At 45.2% G+C, this 26,921-nt stretch overlaps 1 protein-coding gene across 1 annotated transcript in view; it reads left to right on the forward strand.

The window, feature by feature from the left end:
* Nucleotides 1-331: 331 nt before the first annotated feature.
* The window catches only part of LOC118234610 (phosphatase and actin regulator 1-like), a 70,927-nt gene continuing 44,337 nt past the window's right edge, over nt 332-26,921 (forward strand). Inside the window, exon 1 of the mRNA XM_035431264.1 lies at nt 332-572. Within this exon, the coding sequence (XP_035287155.1) occupies nt 461-572 (112 nt within the window). The 5' untranslated portion in view covers nt 332-460. The remainder of the gene's footprint in view (nt 573-26,921) is intronic.

The raw sequence follows: 26,921 nt of genomic DNA on the forward strand, positions 1-26,921 counted from the left end.
CATGCCATCATAATATTTTGCTATTAAAAATATCTTATAATAGTAAAATATTATAATTTCATATTATCTTCCATCTTTACACGACAGTTTAATCCAAAAGCAAGGCATTGCAAGATATTTCATTCAGAGATTAACCATTGGGGTGAATCACCGAGATACTTAATTCCGTAAAAATTTGACTGATGACACAGCGTAATTTCCTATGTTTCTCTTATCGTCTGGACATAATTATCGCGTTTGCACCATTCACATTGATAGGGGGGCGGGATCTGCCTAATTCCCATTGCTATGCATTCAGCCTGTAGTTGCGGGGATTTCACGCCCCACTGTTACCATCATCATCTCCTTTCCCCTCGCGCTCTCCGTTTCCCTTTCTCGAGCGCGCTCCAGTTTCCCCAGAGCAGTTGTGGCTCTGTGACTCTCAGTGCCAGCCTGCCGCCGCTGGGTCCATCTAAAATTAATGGCGGCCCCTTCAGAGAACGAAATAGACCGTCGTCCCATACGGAGAGTCCGGTCAAAGAGCGATACTCCGTACCTCGCCGAAGCTAGGATCTCCTTCAACCTGGAGACAGGTAGGAACACACGTGTATAGACATGCCATTGGTTCTGACAAAAAATATTGACGATAGTTACGCAGCGGTTTCAATGTCCCGCTCGGTGGATGGCCATAAGGTAGTTGCCATAGGTTAACATTTTTACAGGTCAGACGAGTTAATGGACCGATAGGATGTTTACAGTTTTATATATTTAAGCAATCGTTGGTCAGAGCCGGTGGCTGGTTATTGAGGCGTGTGTGTATGTGTGTGTGTGCGTGCGTGTGTTTGCGCGCGAGCGTTTATTGAAAAGGACCGGGGTGGAGGTTTTGAAAATGAATTGTTTCTTATACTCTCATGTAGCCTACCTTTTAACTGTTCCAGCATTCACGATTTGGATACCAACATTTCCGTTAAGGGTGGTCTTCAACTATATTAGCTACATTCGGTCTTGCAAAACTGATGGGCTTCCTAATTGTACTTGAGGTGATTGAGTTGATAACAGTTCTTTAATATAGTTTTCGTTGTGATGGAGGACTCTGAGTTCTCATCGTGTTGGCTAAAGTTGAATTTTAAGACAGTGGCTTAATCAAATGGACATTCCAGTTCGGTTACGTAATTGGAATGCCATTTGAAAAGAAATCCAGACCACCGCGGGAAGATCTGTCAATCAGAAGCAAGGTGTTTTAAAGCCATAAGCTCCTTTGTCTTACTGTCAGCCTTCGTAAGCGCAATGCTGAGGCGGCAAATATGTTTAATGATGCATAATTAGTGCCACAGGAGAACAACGGCCAATGACGCTTTTAGTGCTAGGTGACTGGGGTCCATATTTAACAAACGTAAGTTCGAGCTTTATTGCATCTCTTGTTGCCATAGTGACTTGGCGTAATTTCATGTCTAAACCAGTAGACAATACTTTGGCCTCAATATGATGTTTGCATTAAATTACTACAAAATCGCGACTCTATTATTTAGTCTAGGCTGCTTGCAACGTCGTGAAGTGGTCGCAATGAGTTAATATCTCCTTGCTGTGATGTCCAGCGACGTCGTCGCAGTATAACATATAGCCTATGGTAACGAATGTTGTCATTGTTTATTATCTGTCGTGTGGTCAAAATTAGTGAAGATTGATATTGTGAAATATAGACTACTGGTTAAATCGCTGTCAGTTTAAATCGCGGCAGTCCGGCGTGCAGTTGCCACGCAAACGGAGCTTTTCACCGTCCCGTGGTCCTGAAACAGTTAGTTGGCTATAGCCTACAACTACCCCGTACGGGCCGCTGTATGCGTTTAGCCACTTTGAATTATCTGGTTAACTTAAGGTGCTTGTATAACGCTATGATGCTTACAGTGCCTAAATCATCCGAATTATGTTCTCTCTATTGTTATCATGGTAATACATTTTGGCGATTGTAAAATAGCAGCATAGCCTACTTTGAAAAGCAGTACGGGATATTTTTTCACAGATGTATGGTTTATCGTTCATGCTGTTTGCGTACAGTAGCTACACCCACTGCAGTTTGCGGTGCACTGCCACAACTGCGAGGATATCTGATGTAAGGGTGGACACTGACTCTTCTTCATTAGATGGCCTAGACTCCCAGAAAACTTGAAAAAAGCTTTTAAGATTGTGTTAATTCATAATAGAAAACCAAGCGCCATATCTGCGAATCATTTAATGGCAAGTTCAATGAATGAATGAATACAAGCGTCTTTGGAATTAACTGAATTCACAATTTGGATATTAAATGTTTTTTATGTTCATAGGCTAGGCTACTAATGACAATTCGTTGAAGAGTTTTGTTGAAAACGATTGTAACTCACTTTTGTATTGTAGGAACATTTGTGCTCTTTAATTTGCATGGCCATTTATTCACGGGAATAAGATGTTTTCAAATAAATTAAAACAGTTTTGTCTCTCCAGAGCATCTGGGAAGGAAAGTTACAGTTTGCGAGATTTGCTTCCTTTAATTTGATTGGTTATACATAACATCGGTTATGTTTTAAATCAATGGTCACTGACCAGCTGCATCCTGATCTACACAAAAGATCAAGGCTTATCAGAAGTGAATAACCATTGGTCAGGACCATGGCATATCTCCCGAATTTTAGTAGGCAAATTAGACTGCCAACACGGTCAAGCTCTCTGTATCATGAGGGCATAAGGCAGACAAGTTATACGACTGTTTAAAATGAGGTGACTGCAATCCACAATATGCGTGAAACAGACGGTTATCTTTTTCTCTTTTTTTATCACTGTCCGTATTTCCCCATCAATATGACCCATGCCTAATTAGCTCAGTGACATAAGCTAGAGTGTGGGAGACTTGCCAGGCAACGTCATCCGGAGACCAGACCCAACACAGTTTTGTCTGGAAAACAAGGTCAGAGATCAATTTGTTCAGATGAAATCATCCATAACCCAGACACAGTTCACGCCGCCTAGTTAAATGAGAAATTATTACTTACATTAGAGTGGATGCAGTAAAACAAAGAGCTCTCTGCGTTTGGCCACACTTTAATGTGAGTGAATTAGACCCCATAAACATAAACTTTATAAGTGTGTGTGTGTAATTAATGATTTGCGTTAAACAGGAGGGGTACAGATTGTTTTATGTCAAATCAAATCAGTGTTATTTATATAGTGCTTTTTACAGAAAACTGTCACAGGACAAAAAAAGAGAAAAAACCAGGCCTTTGGCAAAAAAAAATAAGGGAAATCACACAAGGTAAAAAAAAACTCCCAGTGGGGAGAAAAACCGTCAAACAGTGGCGAGGAAAAACCCCCTGATGGGAAAAAATCTCCGGAGAAGCCCAGCTGTAGAGGGGGGGCCCATCCTCCACTGGCCAGCCTGACGTAAGTAGAATGGGTGTAACATAAATGTAATGAGGGATCTATCACTATAATAAAAATAAAATAAAATGGGTCAAGCAGGTGGCCGTTAAGGTAATAAACTAACTGGAACAGTAGATGTCCAAATTGTATAGTGAAGTAGTGTGCAGTTTAGAGGGACAGGGTGATACATCCGGAGATCCAGTCTGCCCCAAAGCATGAGCACAAACCAGGGGAGGGACAGGGTTGCAGTGGTCCATGACCACAGAGCGATGGACAGTGTTGGAGCGATTCAGTGGGCTCAGGGTGGGGAGAAAGAAGGCTGGAGTGGTTGGTGAACTCAGGGCAAGGGAGAGGCAGGAGCCCCAGGGAAAAATAAACTGAGAAGATGAGGTTAGGCGCTATAAAGATTATCAACACACAGAGTAAATGTGGCCTCTGTGCCTAAAACACTAGGATAAACACTTTGGAAAAAAGGCGGGTGTGTGGGAGCATCGCGCTCGCTCTCCCGCTTTGTCTGAGGGGAACTCGGCTCTCGGGACCTTTTAGACCAGCGTGTTCTTCACATTTGGGAAGTGAGTCGAACCGCAGGAGTTCTTCCTCAGGCCCCTGAGTTCATTACACGGCCTCTGGTTAGACCCCCCCCCCCCCCCAGTCAAGCACATGGGCACAGGGAGTCTTATTCTACATTATGAACCCTCTCACCTCTCTCGCATACTTATCTGGAGGGTGTAGATGGGGGAGGAGCTTACTGCAGCTTGAGCGTCTTGTGTTGGAAGATTTAGCATCCAATTATGTTCTGATACAAAGTAGCGGCACAAAGAAAATGGAGTCACACACAGTACATTACAGGCATTTATCAGACACTCTTATCCAGATCGACTTAGACAACTTTACATAGCATTTACATAGCATCCATTTATACAGCTGGATATGTACTGAAGCAATGCAGGTGAAGTACCTTGCTCAAGGGTACAACGGCAGTGTCCTACCTGGGAATCAAACCTGCAACCTTTAGGTTACAAGGGCAAGCCCCTTACCCATTATACTACATTATACTACACTGCCTCCCACAATGTAATGTGTCTCGTCAGTTGAATGCAATGACACACAACACACGGACAATACAATTTGACACAATTTGTTCGCTTAGAAATATTTTGTATACCATCTCTTTCAACTCTTTGATGAGTAGGTTTTTGTGAAATTTTTTTTTTTTTTTTCAAAATTCTAAGTCAGTGTTCCAGAACTCCATTGCTTTGAATTACCAATAGTGGTTGTTACATCAGCATTAGTATGTTCAGTTAAGGAGATTCTAATCACCATTTTTGTGATCTCACACCTTAAAGGGTTAAATCTTCCTGAGCTAGGTATGTTGTCTGATGTGGGCCCTGTCACACCCTCAGGAACCACCAGTGGCAGTCTTGAGAAGAGTGTGGAGGTATCCTATTGCAAAAGATGGCAGTGGATATATTTCCCAGAGGTGGCCAGATTGGATTCTTGAGTTTAGATAAGCTTCATCTTTCTTTTTACCTGTCAGGGAATGATGAAGGAACTGTCTGAGATGAGGAGTGGTCAAAATTGCAATCGAGTGGACCAAAAATGAGTTGTGAGCACTCAGACACATGCTGCATAGCTATGACAAGGCATCGGATATGTATTGGAATCAAGGACCACACACGAATGCGGTCCAGTTTGAATATGAAAATATGAGTACATATTTGTTGTTTGGACTTAGATCACTTAGATCAGAAACGCTCCTTCCTTTATGACGCTCTGTGACCAAAATGACTTATATTCCACCCATGCCATAACTAGCCGTAGTTCCATGGCGACAGTGATGCGGCAATGCAGCATCAGCGTTTTATCGTATCCGGTAGAGAGACAGCAGCCCGGCGTAGGTTTTTCGATACCCCAACTGCGACCGGACCGGGCCTGACTCGGGATCCCGCTGTCTGGCCTGTTGGATTCACTGGCTTTTTCGTCGGTTCCGCCCTTTTTTACGTGGCCGCTGGGTTTGTGGCTTAGTGAGTCCGTCTGTCGGGCTGCCCGCCTCTCCAGACAAGCCTGTTTGGCGGGTGGTCAGTTTCACACACTGAAAAAAAAAAAATCTCTATATTTGTCAGACCCTCTGCAGTGTTTGTTCGGTTCCCAGCTCAGGAGCCCGCGGCGAGCTTCATTAGCGGCCTGCTGTCGGCACAGCCGTCGGTCTGGCAGCGGTCTACAGACCGGCACCTCGGCGGCCCGCTGACGGCAAGGTGAGGCTAGGCTATCAAAACGAGAACCGACTGTTGAAAGAACGGTTGTCGTTTTTTTTGTGAAGGGTGCCGCCGCTGTCGGGCCACGGTCGTGCCGATTTCCACTAACGCTGGGTGGATTGACGGCTGGGACTGAGACGGCGGTTTTTGACGGGTACCTGCTCGCTGGACTCTAATCCCTGGGTCTGCTTTGCCGCCTATCCATGGCATGGGGGCCCATCCCTGGTCTTATGGAACTGAAGGCTCCGCTGATTTAATTTGTTATTCGGCACCTAATTAAAACCGTTGATTGCGCATTTAACTCACCTCATCTGATTCCTTGCATCTAAATTGATTATGGATTTTTTTTTTTTTTTTTTTTTAAGAAGAGCTGGCAGTCTACCGTTCTTTTGTGTTTATTCTACTTCACTGAGTCACGGGGGGGGGGAACAGAGAAGGTTAATGATAGAGATGGGATCACAGTCTAGAAAGTTCCATGGCTGACAGTCGAATGGCCAGCTGCGCAGGGGCATTTGTATGTGGGCTGAGAGTCTACCCCACTGTGGACTGCACCGCAGGGTATTCACTGATTACGGACTTTAAGGAGAAAAGAGCAGGCAGATCCTGTGGCTTTTCATGGTTGTCCACTCTTAATCTATAGCATGCTGTCGACATGCAAAGACCACTTATGCAAATTTACTTGTAATTCTGTGTGTGTGTGTGTTTATATATGTACACACCTTGCAAGTCAGCAGTCTCCTGTACACATTTCATTTATCTCTTCTTGTAGAAGTGGTGTCCTTGGAGTTATAAAACCACCATGAGGTCTGGCCATTTGTGTCAGATGCTTCCGGAAGCTTCACTGCAAACTCATGGAATGGCACCCCCTCTTGGTCTCACCCATAAGGCACTGCTTCCACTCGCCAAACATTAGTTACGCAAAAATCCCTTTGTATGCTGTGATCTCCAGTCACTTTAAAACAGGGTCAGCCAAAACAAGAGCTTAGTGCCATTTAGACTAAGAAAGAAAAAGGATTTGGCGCATCCTTTGCACAAGCAGTATGGCAGTGTGCTTGTAATTGTTGGGGTTAAAGGTCATAGGCTTTTGTTGGAAGATGGGAGCTATTAGCAGTACCCATGACCTAACCTGCCTCAGTGAATATTTCAGCTGGATAAATATGTGATGATGCGGAACAATGTAAGAAATGAATGTTGGGTATGGATGCATGCTAAAGGAAAAAAAAAACATCCATTAAAAATGCATTAGCCTCTGGTTGTACCCGTGACATAATAGTTATGTCAACACGTTTTTTTTTTTCAACCAATAATCTGTCAATAGATTGACAGCTAGATAGATATGGCTTCCATTAATTCAGCCATAGTCTGCCACATGTGATCAGTGTAGGAGGGTAGAAGAGAGCTGGTGAATGTGATTCAAGAAAAAGAATAAACCTTCTCATCATCATCATTATCCTCATATACTGTATATCCTCATCATCTTCATCATCATCACCATCATCGTTGTAAATTAGAGACATGCACGGCCTTTGTACACTAAGTGGTACACAGTACAGAGAAAGAAAGACCAAATGAAAGTGGACTAGGAAAGAAAGAAATCAAGAAAAATTGAGAAATATTATTAAAGACTGATGAGTTTCAGAAGTGGATTGTTATGTATCTACTGTGGTACTCATCCACTCTATTGTGTTACTTCGTCAGCACTGGTAAATATTTAACACAGTCCCTTTGACAGGAGTTCTCTCAGGAGACTGCTTGGGGAGGGGTATAGGCACACCCTGACCCAAATGTATTACGACATTAACAGTGGTGCCCTAATTTTGACCCTAGTGTTGTGGTCCCCTTGGGTCCTTGAAGGTACTGTAGGGGGGTCCCTGGCCAGATTTGGTATGCAATGACTGGATGTAGGTTTCAGGAAATGTTTAATAATATGAAACCGTTTCTTAAAAATGCAAACCCTTCTTAAATTATGATGGGGTCTCCTGGATGTCTTTGAGCCTGGGTGGAGGTCCCTGGGTCAGAAAAGGTTGAAAGGCCCTGCTCTAGAGCAGAGTAGGAGTCCATTAAATTGTAATTCAGTCAGCTCAGGAAGTCAACTGAAATGAAATTCATAGCCTGAAAAAATCTTTGTACCTCACTTGTTTTCCCAAACTGACTGACTGAACTAAAATGAAAATGACCCCAAATCTGCTCTAGAACCTCTGGAGAGGGAAGACAGTTGAATGAAAGAAATCATGCATCTGATTGGTTCTTGCCAACATTATGATCTTTACTGATGTGCCGCCAGAAACTTTTCTCAAGATTACGATTCAGCAGAAGTTGTAAGTAATCGTTATTTTATTGGCAAAGCACATGCCTGGAATTATACCCTCTCAGAAAAGAAGTGTTCTTTGGCTTGTCTCCATGTGATGAACCCTTTTTAATTCTTCATGGAACTGTCTGTGGTAGGTGTGAAAAGTGAACCATTTTGCCTGACAAAGAAAACCTGAATGAGATACAGTAGGGGCCATGTCCGAATCAGCGCACTTGCCTACTATTGAGTATGTGACTTGTATGCTCAATAGTAGGGAAGTGTATTGATTTGGACATGGCCAGGATTCCTCTATGGAGATACAGTTGGAGCCTTTTGGAGCCCTTTCTTCTGAGAGTGTAACAGCAGACGTTTGGGTTGAAGCCTGGAAAACCCTTGACCCCCCTCTCCATCGCACACTGAACTGGATTAGATTGAATTTCATTTGCTGCTTTCACCACGTGTTCTGAAGGGGCTTTACAGTGAAGGGTTATATAATGAGAGCGTTAGGGGTCAATTCCTGGTCAATTGAAGTCAATTCAAGAAACAAAATGAAATTCACTTCATGAGTGGAGGAAAAAAGGCCCATAAAAGTCTGTGAGCTGTGTCCTTGAATGAGAAAATTCCATTTCTTGAATTGACCGAATTGAAACGGAATTAATCTGAACTCTTATATGAAATGCAATACACTAAACTGTGTTTGTCACCCCCAACCCCTTCAACCCCAACCCTGTGACTTAGGAAAATAATAAAGAGATTAGATTAAGACCCGCCCGGCCCCACCTGCTGCCATGCTGACCCCCCCACCCCCACCCCCCCGACCGCCGCCCCCCCATGCCCAGGGTCCTTCTGTTCTCCCAAGATCATCTCACCCAGCTCTAATCTTCATCTCTACTACTAAAATGAGGCAAATAGAATAAGAATTCAGCTTGTGATGGCATGCTGGCTACAACAGCGACCAGTGGAGCAAGAAAAATTTGAGTCTGTGTGTGTGTGTGTGCGTGCATACAGTGTGGCTTTGCCATGCTCTCGGGGATGTAGTCTAGGCTACCTCTGAGGGCCAGTGATGCAGTGGGCGATGACAGCACACAAGATGGCTATTCAGGGAGAGGACTGAATGAGCACAGAATGATGTGCAGCATTCACCTCTGTCCATCCCATGCCCTGATTCTCATTCACTCTCTGTCTCTCTCTCTCTCTCTCTCTCTCTCTCTCCCTCTCTCTCTAACACACACACACACAATCTCCCTCTCTCTCTCTCTCTCTCTCCATTTCTCTCTCTGTACAATAAAAAGTGAAATGAAAAGACTGACGCACCGCCATGGACCTGAACTGAGCGAAACACCACGCTGGCATACAAAAGACACAGAAAATAAACGCGTGTGCTCTTTCAGAATCTCAGCTTGTCGCACTGGCTGCGCAGAATGCAGCCACCAGCTCCCAGGACACATGCGCCCCAAACCCTGCCTATGTGGGGGCGAGGGCATTACTGGGGGTTCATCCTCCGCTGTGACGGAGGACTGAAGGGACATTAGGGTCCTCTGTTACGGGGACAAGTGGAGCCCTTATCGCACATGCTGCCCTGGGCAGGATGCAGGTGGAATGAACAAGCTGGGCTGCAATGCAGAGGGTGCATACCGCCGCTGCTGCTAACACCGCTGCTGCTGCTACTTCTGCTGCTGCTACTGCTGCTGCTAACGCCACTGCTGCTACTGCTGCTGCTGCTGCTACTGCTGCTGCTACTGCTGCTACTGCTGCTGCTGCTACTGCTACTGCTACTGCTGCTGCTGCTACTGCTGCTGCCACTACTGCTACTGCTGCTACTGCTGCTGCTGCTACTGCTACTGCTACTGCTACTGCTACTGCTGCTGCTACTGCTACTGCTGCTGCTGCTGCCACCGCTGCTACTGCTACTGCTGCTGCTGCTACTGCTGCTGCTACTGCTACCGCTGCTGCTGCTACTTCTGTTGCTACTGCTGCTGCTGCTACTGCTGCTGCTACTGCTACTGCTGGTACTGCTGCTGCGGCTGCTGCTGCTGCTGCTATCGGCGCTGATGCTGCTACTGCTGCTGCTGCTGCCGCTGCTGCTGCTTCTACGGCTCTTGGTGCTGTTCCAGGGAAACGCGACAGCACAGTGCTGCAAACTTTGCATGTGGGAGGGGTAGGGGGATGGGAGGGGCGGCGGTCTGGGTGGTGGGGGAGAGGAGGGGCGAGGGGCGTATTGTGCATCTGTATATGACAGAGCGAGGACAAAGCCACAAGCAGAGCATAGCGAGCACAAACCAGAAAGGAGGGAAAAGAAGGAAAATCTTACATCTGCTGTTAGTGCAAGGGCGTGTCCAATCCAACCCTGCAGTCAGGCAAAAACTCCACCCCTCATTACAAACCCTTCCCCTGCTCCACCCTGACCGTCTGGACCAATATCCTACATCCCTCCGGGTCGGCATGCGATGGGCGTGTCCCTCCGAACACGTTCTTTGGTTCTCCACACCTAAGCCAATATGGCGTCCTCAGAGTTGAAATGCTGCTGCATTGTTGTGACATGCAGCCTATTTGGAGATGCTAATAGGTGATGATTGCATGGGTCATCCATTTAGCAGCATCCCTTTTATCCTGAGTGACTTGCTCTACTTACCTTTTTTACATACAACCCTTTTGCGCTGCGAGATATTTTTTACTGAATTCAGGTTAACTACCTCGTCAAAGGGTACAACAGCAGTGTTCCACCTGGGATTTTAAGGTGTAAATTCTTTAGTTAACACTCCAGTTCTCTGACCCTTATATTACACTTTTTTACCTCCCCAGAATATGCTGTAAGATATGCAGCCTCCCTGCCTAACACAGCTCGCGTTGAACAAACGTGCAGGATTCCACTGCTTTCCCACAATGCATCTCATTAGCCTCTGCGCCACCCTCCTTCTGAGGCTCCAGCGGCTGATCTCCGCTCCCGGTGCAAGAGTCGGTTCCGCCAGACGAGCGACAGGGACACCGTGTACGGATTCTTAGCGGCTGCGGCTAGCGCCCGCGTCTCCTGGGGAACGCTGCCTCGGCTCGAACAGTTTCCCACGCCGCGCGGCTCGCGGCTCGCGGAAACCGCTAGCTCATCGCGAGCTATGAATCTGCCCACAGTCTGCGCCCGCGTGTTTAAATGCTGTAGGGACAACAGCGCTGTCTTCTGAGCTGTCTCTGTCTCAGTCTCAGAGGAGATCCTGAAACGTTTTTCCTTCTGCTTCAGTGTATGAAGGACTTGAGGGGTGCTAATTTCATCAGGAAGAAGAAAATTGCCCTGAAATAATTTTTTCATTTTTATGTATATTAAATTTCTGGTATTCAGGGAGATTCATAGTAGAGTAAGCACTATTATTTAGACTGACTGCCTTATTTTTCCCTTTTCCTGGCTGTATTTCATACGATGAGGTTTTCTATTCATGCACAATTTAAGCAAATAGGATATCTATGGTTTTGTTCAGTTTTGCAGACAGAAATGTAGAGCCACGATTCACGAAATAGCTTACCTCTCTGTGAAGCAGGGCATTTTGGAGGGAATTTTGAAATGGCCCAGGAGTGGGAGATTGTTCAGCACAGCACTGATGACATCAAAGGGCTGTTGGTTAATAGGAATGCTGTTCCAGGAACAACAGGGGAAGTTGATCCAAGAACATTGTCCTACTTGGTTAGATCCTGCTATCCTCCCAGTCAAACTCCAGACCGTGAGGCTGAAACAGTGCTTTAACGACATGAGCCACCCAGCAGTAGCCTGGTTGCTGCTGATTTTGAGGTGAAAACAGAAATCAGCGGACCCCGTGGATCACTAGGACCAGAGCTGAGGACCACTGTCCTAGTGTATATTTATATATGACTGCCTATTTTTAGCAGGGATTGACCTGTGACCTGTGACCTCTGACTTATGCTTACACTGCTTCCTGACCTTCATTTCTGACTGACACCACTCTGGCTCCCACCCACTAGATCTCCATCTCCAAGCCCACAGATCTTTGTGCACCCCCACCCCCAGGCTGTTTGTTTGAGGATTATAAGGCATGCCCCAGTACAGGGCAACACCAGGATTAACACACTGCCTGGGAGCAGTTATTTCTGGGAGTGAACAGCTCTTTCAGGAAGCAGTCATAATAATGATGTTGAATTGCCTACCACGTGTTTGTGTGCATAGAGTATGCACAGGCTCTCATACGTGTTTCCATAAATCAGTTGTGAGAATCCCCTTAGCCACACCAGCAGAAGTATCTAATTGGCGAAGGAATGAGTAGAGTCTTTCCTGGTGCTACCAGAACGAGATTAACTTATAGATAGTGATCCATATAGAGCCACACCACTAGTGGAAAGAGGCTATAGTCCCTCATTTACAGTCTCCTTCTACATACAGCTGTTAGCACAGAGGAAAGGTCAAAATATTATTTTGGAGTCAGATAACTATTTGTAGACACAGATATGCCTCTGGCTTGTATGTCTTGCGATGGCCCTAGTGTATAGGCAGGTGACTGTAGGGTGCAGATATCCTGGGTTCTATGTGTATTAGGACCTTTCTTGGTGTGCAGTGGTGAGAGTTAAAGAGAAATGCCAGATTAACCTGAATGCGATTTATTATACAGTATGTTCAATAATGGCAACATGCATGGTGGAATAGCGGAATAGCTGTAAACAAACGGCGTGCAGGAGATTGTTGACGAGCCTCCTCGAACCATTCCACTTTTCCCCCCAAAAAATCAAAGAAAACCCTCAAGTCGTCAAAGAAAGACACAATCACAACAAAATGGCAGGAAAAACAATGACCCATGTTTGCGTTGTTTCTGTAAGGCTATCAAACCGCATTAACCATTTGTAGCACAGCTGGCTGCTGACTCATAGGTCATTTACATTACCTACAGTTCCATTTTTAACGGTGTTCCAATATTCCAACATCTTTATCGCATTATAGTAGTAGAGTAGTATAATAATATCTGCACTTATTATTTGCTCTGATAATATGTCTGCGTGTACGAGTTTTACGCACAAAGGACTTTGTTTTTCAAAGAATGAAACCGAATGAGACCAGGAATGATAACTGTAATTTTTTAAGGGAGCAAAGTGACTATTTACTAAACTAACGTTCATTACGTTAACAAGGGAATACATTTAGCTTATTTGCGGGGTTTCGCTGAAGAGTTATCTCCTTGCGGTGTGAAGAGCTCCTGTTCCTTCAGACGGCAGCGGAGACTTCAATCGTGTCGGGATCTACGTTAGCGCTCTAATAAGGAGATGAAAGCTGCGCAGACAGGGCCTGATTTACATATCAAACGCCTCGCAGCGCTTCTCTGACTCAGAGTGAAGACAGCAGCACCATTACGGTCTAATCAATCAATGTGTTTGGTCACTTTTTTCCCCATTTAGGTCTTATGTTTATGTCGGAGGTGGAAAGTCCCAGGATCAGAAAGTAAAAGTCCTGCCATGATGTGCTTCTTCCACCCATGAACGCAGCTAGCCGATTTCACTAAATAGTTCTACCTCCTGGCTTGAGAACTGTGCTAATTAGCGAATCCAGGTGATAGGAACAAAACACTTGGGACTGTTACTTTCTGAACCTGGATTTTCCACCTCTGTTTTATATGCGAAGCGAAAGTGAAAGAAGAGACTGACTCGCGAGGCTAACCGTTGGGTAATCACTGCATCCTTCACTCACCAGTCAGGTGCCAATAACTGTAGAACTCAAATCTGTCTCCGCCAATCAGATTTCTTGATGCATTGTCACTACACTGTCGCCTCACAGCAGGAAGGTGCTGCGCTCGAGTCCAGCCTGGGCTGTTTCTGTGTGGAGTTTGCAGTGTGAGTGAACGGTGTGTATGCCCTGCGATAGAGTGCGATAGATAATTCCCGCCTCTTGGCCAGTGCGCTGGGATAGGGTGTAAGAGTTTATTGATTGACTTTAACGGTTAGCTGTCTTTAAACCGAAAAACCGAAAGAAAAAAAACAACATTTGAGAAGAGGGAACTGAGTAGTGTAATTAGACAAAATTAGAAATAAAAAGTTAACAACAAAAGAAGAGGGACCACTCCAGCTGACCTTGTTGCAATTAGCATTACTGCTGCCAGACAGGGCTGTTTTGTTGTGACCCGTTTTAACTGCCGGCTGTACTTGGGACATTGTGAAATTAACTGCCCTGTGAGAACCTTCCCCAACTGGTTTTTTTTTTTTACAGCAATCTACTACTTTAATGACACAGAGTGACTCATAAAGAGACATTGATAAATACTGTTAATTAATTGGCACGCTTCATTTACCATTTGTATACCAAAAAATGTATCCTTTCGGGTAGTTAGGCCGTTTGGTTTGGTTGTCCTAAAACTTTCATTTAGCACGGAGACAAAAATAATATTATCTGAGGCATAGTCAGACTGCGGTGCTATTGAACGTGCTTAATAAAAGGCCTACTCAACCACAGACATGAATTTTTACAAATGCATCATAGCGTTCAATCGAGTACCACAGTGATATATCCGTGCCTGCATACTGAAACGGGGGCCTTCCTATCTTTCACCGTATTTCGGTTTATCTTCCTACGCCTGGAGTGCACATAAATCCTTTGGAACCGTTAACAGGGAGGCACCTTTGAAAGCGGATGAATCAGTGGTTTTTTTTTTTGGAAGAGTGCGACGTTCTCCCCGGAGCGGGATTCGAGATTGGGCAGCCAGTCTTTTGCCTTTTGCTTCCCCCTTTTGATGGATTCCTGTTCTCGCTTGGCGGGACGTCGGACGGCCGGGACCGATACCCCTTTCTGGAACCGTCCGTATACTGCCCGCAAGGTCGAAATCTCCCCCGACTTTGCGGTCATCAATTTTCACGAGCCAGTGCTCGTTACTTTTTTATTTAGTCAGAGCGGACGGCGCCGTGCGTTTCTAATAGACGGCTTGGTCCTGAGCCAGCGTCTGCGACACTACGGAGGCAGTTCGTTCTCAGCGACAGGAAGGCAGCGCAGTTATTTGCTGTCATAAAAAAAAAACGCGCAGTGAAGCTGTCAGCTTTTTTTCCATCTAAGAATTACACGCCCAAGCATATGTTTTTTTATGAGTATGTGTGTTTATTAAACACATAGCTTATCAACTGAAACTAAAGCCGTACCTCTCCTTGCATTGACGAAGGTGTTACTGAAGTGTATCATTTATGTATTTATTTATTTCAACTTTATTTCACCAGGCAAGTCATTAAGAACAAATTCTTATTTATAATGGCGGCCTGGCAAATGACAAAAGCAACTTAAGGGAAGGGGAGGTGGGCTAACAGTCATGTACGGTCTACTGCAGTTTTTGACACTGATCTTACCGTTCTCACATTTGTGTTTTTGTTACACTGTTTTGTTACGGCGGAAGGAATAAATGAGTCGGTGCAGTAGCATGTACGGAAGCCATGTTGTCACAGCTCTCTCTCGGCTTCAGAGGTCCGTGAGTCAACACAACGTCAGAGTGTTACATTGGAATTATGTCGCCCTATTGATCTGAACCCCGAAGGCTATCAGCGCAAAAACAGTGCGGTATCGATCAAAGTGTGGTGTGATGCATCAAATATGTATCGTACACTGCATCCTAACACGTGCCACTCAATACTGTGTTCATGTTCTGTAAAATGGCTAAATTATACTCAGTGCAGCAGTACTGCACATGTGAGCATGCGCTCTGTGTAGTGAAAGAGGTATGGACTTCAGTCCCAGAAGACCACAGTCTGCGGGTATTTGCGGTTTTCTTCCAAACGGCAGCCAGTTGAGGCCTTGAGAACAACGTTTGTTGATTCTTTAGCCAATCAATGACTATAAAAAAATCACTGGTGCTGAGGCATATCAAGATGCTGTGTGGCCCTCCAAGACTGGAGTTAGGCACTCATATGGTATACAATCTGACCTGGGCTGACATACTTGTGACTCTACGTGTGTGCTGGCAAAATCTGAAAACAATCCTGAAGATCCCTGAACATTTTCAACCGAAAAGATCATCATACAAATACATACAATCATATAAGAGAATAATTTTGGCCTGAATGTTAAATTTGTCAGTAATTTACTGGTGTGAATGTAAAGCGCTTCACATGAATAGTTGAACCAGGTCTGGAGAGAATTGAGTCTCTTTAAACTTTAGGTTTAATGAGTGAAATTATGGATGTTAAAATCCTACACCTGGGCTGGTGCTGTGGGCAAAAAGGGCGCTATGGAAACGGATTGACGGTCACGGCAGAACGAGCACAGAGCGTGTCACGTGCAGGTCAGACAGAAGCTCCGCCTCTTTGTGAAATGCTGTGTTCCTGTCACAGCTGTATTCTCGCCGTGGGTACATGTTAAGCCATGCTTGAGAAAAAGAAATTGCCTTTGCCACATTTCAGAGTTGTCTCTGTAGTTTGCGTGTGTGTGTGTGTGTGTGTGTGCGTGTGTGTGCGTGTGTGTTTGTTCGTCTGTATCTGCGTCTGTGTGCATGCACATGTTTTATTATTCAATGGAATTTAGTACAGTACATTTGGTGATAACAAACATGCATCCACACTAGAATAATATGCTACTTGGTAACCCAAAATATGCATGTGCTCATATATGTGCGTTTTCATCCTTGTTTGCATGCTGGGGTTAACTTTTGTCAGGATGTTGGGATGTTTTTACACACAGTAGAATAGTCATATGTTTCATGTTTGTTATCACCAAATGTACTGTACTAAATCCCATTGAATAATTGAGCATGGGCATGCACAGAGACGCAGATACAGACAGACAGACGGACACACACACACACACATACACACAAACACGCGCACGCACACGCACACACACACACACACACACGTTTGTGCATGATCTCTGAAAAGCAGAAAGGTTATAAACAGTAGTACATTCCCAGTGGGCCCAAGCGGAGTGGAGCTGTAGTTGGTGGAACGAAAAGAGACATAATTCTACCTCACAGAGGGAGATGAAGAGCAGAAATTAGGCTGGAACCTAAAAGATGGAACTTAAAAGCTCTGCAGCTTTGTGCTGCACACCACCCTGTTTCAGTTCTTCTGTCCCGTCGGATCTGGAGTCTGCATTCGCCAACACGCCTCTCTTACTCCATTTTGGAGAGAAAAGAAAGGGAAAATGTAGTGATAACAGAGATAAGAAGTCTGGCTGAGTTATGTATGTATCTTTTTTTCTGGCTTTGTGTTATTGAGAGAAGTGTTTATCCTTCAGTTTTTCTCTCCATCTTTTACAAATCCATCTTTATATATGAAATGCTGTTGCTGTATTAGGCTTGTTTGGACTAATACTGTTCAATATACTGCAGCATTAGATACATAGATAGACCATAATATAATGGCATACTATACGTGGAAGTTGTACATAAATAGCTATACGTAGAGCCATATAAAATATATTGAAGGAAATTAAGCTTTTTGGATTAGGATTTTATGTATCTGGGAAAACTGCATTTATGTGAAATCTCCATCCCTATATTAAATACCTCTCACTGTGTTGGCATCTGTTGCTTTTTAATGAGATGCAGTAAATGTTCATGGTCAGCATTTAGTCCTCTGGAAAGCAGGAACAATGGCTGCATGGCAAGGTTTTATTCATGAAGCCAATTGTACCATATGCTGTTCGATTTGGGTGGAATCAGTACGTCGGATGGAATGAGCTCACTGTCAAAGGTCCACCGGCCACTTTTGATGACATCACCAACACACGACCAGATCGATCTCTATCGATGACCATTGTGCAGTGGATTTTTCTAAATCCTCTTGTCAGAAATTACTTGCTAAATACATATTTTTCGATATTCATTTTCAGAATATTCTGATCCGACTGCATGTACGATAAAATCCAAAATAGCATTAATTTTGAATGTTTTGTTCACAACAGAAGTCTCTGGATGTTGATTGACGTTAATTACTGCTATGGAAAGTTATCCTATGAAATATTCATTGAACTAATGATTTAATGCAATGTCAATTGAATTAATAGCTTCCTTTGTTTTTGCAATAGGCCTTGCCTCTTTAACTCCAACTGTAGCGTATTACGTTTGCAAAGCAGATTTTCCATACGGCTGCATGGCAATGTGACAATTGCTAATATTTCATTTTATATTTATAGCCGCAGTAGCAACGCAGCGGCAAGCAGTAAACTTGCAACCGGCAAATTGCTGCCTTGCCAGCTCTCTAACGTACTGGAGTAATGTGAGCTCGTACATCATCATGAGAGACTTGATGATGTCAGTGGTTTATATCAGTGCTTATCCAATCACGCTGATCAAAGCCTCTAAATGCTCGCTTTTGGAATTCTTAATTCGTATAGTCAATGAATTTAAGTATACAGCGCACAATTCAACCTTCTTCTTGTGTTTTGGACATCCCGAATCACGCGTGAGGTTCTTGTAACGTTGCCGTGTCATTGTGGTGACATCTTAGTGTCACTGCGGTGCCTGAGAAATATTCTGTTTGTGTCAGCTGCTGGATGAACGTTATTCACCAGATAGAACAAGGCGTATCCTCCCTGCTCACCAAACTGGTCCTGAGGGCACCCGGCCAATGAGAACGCTCCAGGCAAGTCAGGTGACATTGTGGCCGTTGACAGATCCACAGAATTAATGATGGAGTTCCTTGCTCAATGAATATATTGATAATTCTTCCTTGTTAGGTTGAATTATATGAGCATGGTGTGTAGAACCTATTTCCCTAAGATTTGTCCCACACAACCTCATTGAATAGTAGTTTGTTTTAAAAAAGAAACAGTCGTGTTTGTGTTTTCTGCATTTTCTGCAGCTGCATCAGCTTTTGGGAGATATTCGCTCTCTCCCATCTCTCCACACTGCAGTGACCCCGAGCTGAATGGAAATGTGAGATTATATCACCGTGTTTCTGTATGAATCAATATGAAAGCTGCGCGTGTCATTACGAAGCATTGTGCAAAGCCTGACCATTATCATTTTCTTAGAAACGAGACTGAAAGATAGTGTCTGATCATTCATTAAGTCTGGTGTGGGAGACCCAGTGCTTGTTCTGCCTTGAGATTGGATGTCTGTGGGGTGGGGATAGAGAGAGAGAGTTTCAGCACTACGGCAGGGATTTGGGGCTCATGCTCTCTCTTTCTCTCTAGCCATCTCTATATCACTCACTTTCCTCTCTCTCTCTCTCTCTCTCTCTCTCTCTGTCATTTCTTCTGCTTCAGTCAGTCTCCCTGTCTCTCTCATCCCTCCCTCAGTTACTCTGTGTGTGTATGTGTGTGTGTGTGTATGTGTGTGCGTGCATGCATGTACATATGGGTGTGTGTGTGCATGCATGTCTATGTGTGAGTGTGTGTGTGTGCGTGTGTTTGTTTGGGAATGTGTGTGCATGGGTGTGTATGTGTGATAGTGTGTGTGTGTGTGTGTGTACACGCGTGCTTACGTGCCTGCGTGTATGTGTGAGAGTGTGTGTGCGTGTGTGTGTGTACATGCGTGCTTACGTGCCTGCGTGTGTGTGTGAGTGTGTGTGTGTGTGTGCCTGTGTGCGTGCATGCGTGTGTGTGCGTGAGTGTGTGTGTGTGTACTGCTTACCCCCGTACCCGATGGCCGCTTTAACACTGATAACAAACCCAGAGACCCATCAGCACACAGGACGCATTCCCTGCACATCAACCGACGGACCAGCAGTAAGCCGCAGGCCTGATTAAGCGATCCAGAGAGCAGCGTGTGGCGGCTGGGCGGGCCTGGGCGAGTCATTAAGTCCGCGTGCTGCTGACTGCGTCTGAGGGGGCTGCTGCTGAGAATGCAGGACGCAGCACTTCCCCTGAAGGGTCTGAGCCGCCCAATAAGGAGAGGAGGAGAGCAGGGTACGGTGACATCGACGGGGAACACAGGGCTCACACACACCGCCCGCAATGTGTCACCATGCAGGGTGTTCATCCGGAAGGTTCTTTAGAATAGCGGTTGTGTGTACAAGCGTGCCTGTGTGCGTGCGCGTGTGTGTGTGCGTGCATGTATCTGTGTGTACTTGTATGCATGTGTGTGCTTGCATGTATGTGTGTGTGTGTGTGTGTGTGGGTCTGCATGTGCCTGTGTGTGTGTGTGTGTGTGTGCTCACGTCTGCGTGTGTGTTTGTTTCCCAAGTCTCTTCTTGCAGTGACTCTCAGTCTGAAGTGCACCATGCGCCTCTCCATAAACCCCCTAATATTCAAAAATCCCCATCCCGTCCTGCTCAATAGGCCGTCCCATTACCGCATGCTGCCAAGTGCTTTGTTTATTTTGGCTGGTTTCCATTGGGTGACGGCTGGGAGCATAACTCCGCTGATTCTGCAATCTTCCGTGTGGGGCATGGAGAGTGGGAGGTCCTGGTGAGTGACAGGTCTCGTGTAGTGGCTGCCGTGCTGCCTTGCAGCTCAGAGTCATCGCTATACATAATTCATCCCAGGCACGCAAATTCGAGTTGACAAATTACGTTCAAGGCGGACAATGGCTCTCCTGGAAATAACGACAGGGGAGGACAGTAACACCCTTCTCCTTTGTGATGTCCCTGCAGCTAACGAGTTTATGAATTTTAATGAAGGTGGCCGCATTGTCCACTCCTCCGAAGACCTGCTGCATAGACTGCTAATTAAGTGGGGGCTCAGGTCTAAAGCTGGTATCTGCTGCTGCCACCTACTGGCAAGTTGTTGACATAGCATCTAGTTCACCAGCTGCAGTGGCAGTGAACAAGTACAGATTCAGATGAAAACACCCTGCTTTTGGGTTTGTGCTTTTCTATGGCCTGACCGAGCTATGCACCTTTAACCATACCAGGCTTTGGATAAGGCCCTGGAAGCTATGGTCTATCTGTCAGTGCACAAGCATTATGTCAAACGGCGTTGTAGCCATTGCTGCAACCATAGAGTGTGGTGGTGTTTTATTCAGCATTATTTCTGTTATTAAAGAATGCCCTGGTTCTAAATCTAAATTGTGTTATTAAAGAATGCTCTGCGGATGGTTTAAATTGAATAGCACTGAATATTGTGGACTTAGGGTGGCCTATTGCGTACGTTCATGCTATGCTGCGAACCCAGATCCTTCACGCCCCTGTCAAGGTCACCAGAATAACAGACGATTCCTTCTAAGGAGGTGAGGTCTGGCGGAAAGCTGGAGCCAACACAATGAGCCGCACCTGAGAAACACTATCTAAAATCAGAATGACATGACTGACTTAACACCAACTCAGATCAGGTTTGGGCGATAGACTAATTAAGAGTCACTGCGCTGAGAAGACATCCATTATTCAGAGGGAGATCAGTAGTGTTCTCTGTGTGAAGCTCGCGGTGCGATGTAGTGTTTCAGACAGTTACATTATCAGTGTGTGATCTAGACCACCATGCAGTTTAATTATTATACTACGTTTCCTCTGAGAGCATGTTATACATTGTTATGATGTTGCTCTTGAACAGCTGGTGTGATAAATTGCCATTTAAAGCACCCTCAGGCATGTTAGAGTGAGTCGCACTGGTCAGCGCGTCAGGGTGGCACAAATGCAAGACCCTGCTGAGATGGTGTGGTATCTCCCCCTTGTGGAATATTTCTGTTATTACATGGGAGTTGAAGTCAATCACTTCCTGTTCGATGGGCATAACATTTCAGAATATTTTGTGTTCCCATATTTAAAAAATAAATAAATAAGTGTGTATCAGGAAAAATACTTTTTCTCTTGGAAAAATGAAATAAAAATTCAGATTACATAAAGCTTATCTGCTTTACGCATGCTCGGCCATTGTAATGAATGAATGAATAGGTAAATCCTTTATGGTGATAAAATGATGATGGTATGGTTTTGCCATGGTTACGTGCACCACTTACATTGGATAACTCACTGATGCAGCCTGTAGTAGGTGTTATATAAAATGTTAATACATTCATTGAGATGGGGGTCATTTTGTGGGGTCTTAAAATTAAAAAGTGAAGAAAATTCCCTCCTTGGTACATGCCTAACATATTGTTGTGTCATGCAAAAATACTGTGTGTGTGTTTCCACATTTCTCAGCCAGTGAAGTACATTCAAAACCTAGTGCGGCAAGGGTTTTGCATTTCAACAATGACCACTGCACTGCCCCCTGGAGGCTGAATAAAATAAAATAATAGTTGGCTATGTGTGCACAATGACCAGCAGGGGGCATGCAGGTAACGCTGAAGCAAATGTAGATTTATACAGGAAGTAATCATACAGTGGTAAACAGCCCTGTGACGTCATGCAGTTATGCCCCTTAAATCATGCGCTTCTAATGTGAAAATACAATTATGTGATATGTACAATAATATACACTTCTCTGTACCTCATTGCAGTCTTTGGCCTAGTTTTTTATGTAACATTTAGTCAGATGTGCCTTTCTGTGCAGTTTGGAGTTTCATATTGGAGTTCTCCCCGTGTCTATGTGTGTTTCCTTTGGGTACTCCGGTTTCTTCCCACAGTCCAAAGACATGCAGGTTAGGTTAATGGGAGAGTTTAAATTGTCCTTGAGGTATGAGTGGGTGAGTGAATGGTGTGTGGGCCCTGTGATGGGTTGATGACATGTCCATGGTGTATTCCTGACTTTTACCCAAAGTCTACTGGGATAGGCTCCAGCCTCCCTGTGACCCTGGCCAAGAGTACAGGGTTTGGAAAATGAATGGATGGATGGATTGATGAACAAAAGACACTCGAAACATAATAACAAGAGGGAAGGTAATGTTGCAGTGGGTGGGCTGGGGGGATGAGTATGGAAACACTAGAAAAAAAAGCTATTCTGCTTTCAGTGATGTGTATGCTTTCAGTGCACCTGCATTTTCTGAAGGCATACCATTCCTGTTTTACTGTTACTTCATTAATTAGAGTTTGAAAGCCATGCAGCCAATGGAGCTACGGGAAATGTGGTTCAGAAGAGTCTGCAAAAATGCAGACTTACTCCCCCATCCCTACATCCTCCCATCCCACAATCCTCCAACCCCCCCAATCGTCCTCTCCCCCATCCCCAACCCCCCATCCTCCCATCCTCTCATCCTATGCTTGTTTGCCCTGGGACAGGCCAAAACCGCCAGAAGCTTGACCGTGCGGGAGCGTTGAAGTGCAAGGCACGGGCAGGGTGGAATGGAATGTTGGAAATATCCCAGCAGGCTCTGCCCGTTCAGTAAGCACGTCGCTTCCTGGTGGGGCTCAGATCGCTAGTGCAGCGCCTCGACCCTGCTAATTAAATTAGCGCCCTGGTCAGGGGGTCCTCTCCTCACCTCGGAACGCAGAGCAGGTGCCAGAGCTATAATTAGGGACCGGTCATGGGCGTAATACTCCAGGGGGAAAAACGTGTCACTTCCTGTTGTTGTGTGTTAGTTGAAGGAGGAGAAAAATTATTTGTAAAAAGAAAAAGAAAATAGGAAATATTTTAAAATTTATTGCATTTGCATAAATGTCATTTTCATTAGCGCAATGTTTTGTGATTTGTGTGCGTGTGTGTGTGTGTAAATATACACTGGCCAACAGTATGTGGACACCCGAACATCACACCCATATGTACTTGTTGAACACCTCATTCCAAAACCATGGGCATTAATATGGAGTTGGTCCCCCCTTTGCTGCTGTAACAGCCTCCACTCTTCGGGGAAGGCTTTCCAGTAGATTTTGGTACACGGCTGCGCTTCCATTGAGCCACAAGAGCATTAGTGAGGTCGGGCTCTGGTGTTGGGCGTAAGGCCTGGTTCACAGTCGGAGTTTTAATTCATCCCAAAGGTATTCGACAGAGTGGAGATCAGGGCTCTGCGCAAGCCAGTCAAGTCCTTCCACACCAGACAAACAATTTCTTTATAGACCGTGATTTGTGCAAGGGGGCATTGTCCTGATGAAACAGGAAAGTACCTTCCCCACACTTTTGTCACAAAGTTGGAAGCACAAAATTCTATAGAATGTCATTGTATGCTGTAGATTTCCCTTCACTGGAACTAAGTGGCCCTCGCCCAAACCATGAAAAAAAGCCCCAGACCATTGTTCTTCCTCCACCAAACTTTACAGATGGCACTACGCATTCTGGCGAACCCAGATTCGTCCGTCACACTGTCAGATAGAGACTCATCCCTCTCGAGAACGCATTTCCACTGCACCATTGTCAAATGGCGTGGTGCTTTGGTGATTTTAGGCTTGTGTACGACTGCTCGGCCACGGAAACCCAATTCATTGGTCATTGGACGTTGTTTCCAGGGGTAGTTTGTAACTCTGTGGTGAGCGTTGCAATCGAGGACATATTTTCACTCTGCGCTCCCGTTCTGTGAGCTTGTGTGACCGCCTGCCGTCCGTGTCTGCATAATGAACCCGCTTTCAAAGCCACTTTAGACCTTTTCCTCTTGCCATCTTGATCCAAAATGGAGGGCAACTGGGCCTATCACAGTGCATGATTGGATACTAATTGCCTAATTGTATAATGCTGTTCACCTGTATGGAAGCATCTGGATTTGCTATGTCTCTCCACTCATCTATTCAGGTTTGTCCTTTAATTTGTCACCCGTCTGTATATTTATCAAACAGATTTTCTCGCACAGCACTCATTTTCAATAGATAATAGCTAAAATAAAGCTAAATAAGGCTAAATCACAGCTGTCAGGATTACAGAAAGCTGAAACAGCTGAGCCTAAACTGAAACCCAAGCAGCCCCAGGATGGTTTAGCACTCAGGAGAATGAAGTGGCTCCTGGAACAGGGGCTTGATGGGCCGTTTGGGCGGAGTCTTCCTCCTGAGGTCAGAGTTCACACTCGACCTTTCTGGCGAAATAAAAGTAATGTTTGAAAACACGGAGCAGTGTAGACAACGGGGGGGGGGGGACCGCGGCGTTCTGAGGTTCCTCGGCTGCAGAGAGCTGCAGACTGAGCATGCTCAGTAGACCCCAGCTGGGCCGGGGGGATGTACTGTTCTCTACTAACTGCAGGAGGAAAACATCCTGTTCATCCAGACTGGGTTATCCAGCACAGCGCCCAGCTGACTGGCTGCAGTATCCACTGGGCCCGTCTGGCCTGTTTGTAGGGGGTTTAGACACTGATTCAGTTAAGAGAATAAATACAGACTGTTTGTAATATATATTTATATATATATATATATATATACTCACACACACATACACAGTAACGCAAACATATACACACCCTTTCTCTCAGTCAAGCACACACACACATATATGCTCATACACGCACACATATATGCACACAAACAGTCGCTCTCTCTTTCTCTCTATCTCTCTCACACACACATACACACACACAATCTCTCTCTCTCTCTTTCTCTCTCATGCATGTACACATGCATGTACATTCACATAAAGACACACACATACACACACACACACACTGTCGCTCTCTCGTTCTCTGTGATGCACACACCCACACACACAGTCAGTCTCTCTTTCTCTCTCACACACATGCATGCACACACACACACGCGCAGAGTCTCTCTCTTTTTCTCTCGCACACACACACATACGCACATGCATGAACATACACACACACACACACACACACAGAGCGCGTATGGTGCGTCAGCCTCACTGTACAGTCCCTCAGAGAGAGAGAGCGGTCTGAAGTCTTACTCGCTGCGGAGAGACGCCATCATAAATTCATATTCAGGAGAGAGGAGAGAGGGGGAGAGAAAGAGAGAGGCTGATATGAATTCTCATTCACATACATTACGGCGAGAGGGGGAGCTGTGGTGCATTATCATTCCCGTCTGGTACAGTAACCGCGGGAGACGGGGGCCATGACGGAAAGAGGCCGTGCTTTCACATTCACTTACAGTACAGAGATAGAATGAGCGAGGGCAGGTAGAGTGTGTGTGTGTGTGTGTGTGTGTGTGTGAGAGAGAGAGAGAGAGAGAGAGGTGGAGAGAGAGAGGGGGGGAGAGAGAGTGTGTGTGTGTATGTGAGAGAGAGAGAGAGAGAGAAAGAGAGGGAGAGAGAGAGAGAGAGAGGGGGGAGAGAGAGAGCGTGTGTGTGTATGTGAGAGAGAGAGAGAGAGAGGGAGAGAGAGAGAGAGCGAGAGAGAAAAATGGGGAAAGATGGAAGGAGAGAAGGAGAAAGAGGAGAAGGAGAGCTTTCCGATAAACTGACGAATGGCCCTCAAGCTTTGTTGCGATTAGCAAAGCGGGCTAATTTTAGGGGAATCATTTGTCTGCAGGTGTTTTTTTTTCTCCAGGGAATTGCATCCAGGGTGGGAGCTTCGCCTTTGTGCCTTTCACATCAAGGCTTTCCCAATTTTGCAACAGTTAAAAAACAAACAAAAAAAAAACAGTAGTTATTTTTTCAGAATGATTTCACGTGAAGTGCTGGGTTGCAACTTTTAATGAGCTCAAGTGAAAAGTGCTCAGCTGCTAATAACGGGTTTTTAGCCAGTTGGCCGTATTTTTTCAGGTGTTTTTGCTCAGAAGACATTGCGGACATTATGTTTTCATGCAAAGGTGTCCCAGGGTGCCACACAGCATAAGAAACAGGTTTTAAAATCTAAATGCGGAGGAGCACTCACCTACCACTGCAGAGACCCGGGTTCGATCCCCGGCAGCGGTACTTCCGGCTTGGTCAGACGTTCCTACGAACACAGTCAGCAGTGTTCGCGGGTGGGAAACCGGTGAGGGTATGAATCCTGATCGTTGCATTAGTGACTCCTACTGATTGGTGGGGGCGCCTGTTCAGCAGGGAGGGGATCTGGGGGAGATAGTGAACCTCCGCGTGCGTTACACTCTCCCAGTGAAACTCCTCGCTGTCAGGTGAAAAGAAGCGGCTGGCGAATCCACATGTATCGGAGCAGGCATGTGGTAGTCTACACCCTCCCCAGACCAACAGAAGGATAGATCGACCAGGACTGTGATAGACACGGGGAATAATGGTATAATGAGTAAATTGGGGAGAAAATGGGAGAAAAATGGCAACAACAAAAAAATAATTATAAATGTAAATGTGGGGAACAGACCAGGGAAGTGATCTGATCAGCAGGCTGGTTTCACAACATAAAATTTTTTGCCAACAACTAAAAATCTTGGCTAAAAATAATTTTGTCTGTTCAGCAGAAAGGGAA

Source organism: Anguilla anguilla, chromosome 8 (assembly GCF_013347855.1).
Source record: "Anguilla anguilla isolate fAngAng1 chromosome 8, fAngAng1.pri, whole genome shotgun sequence".
NCBI classification, from domain to species: Eukaryota; Metazoa; Chordata; class Actinopteri; order Anguilliformes; family Anguillidae; genus Anguilla; species Anguilla anguilla.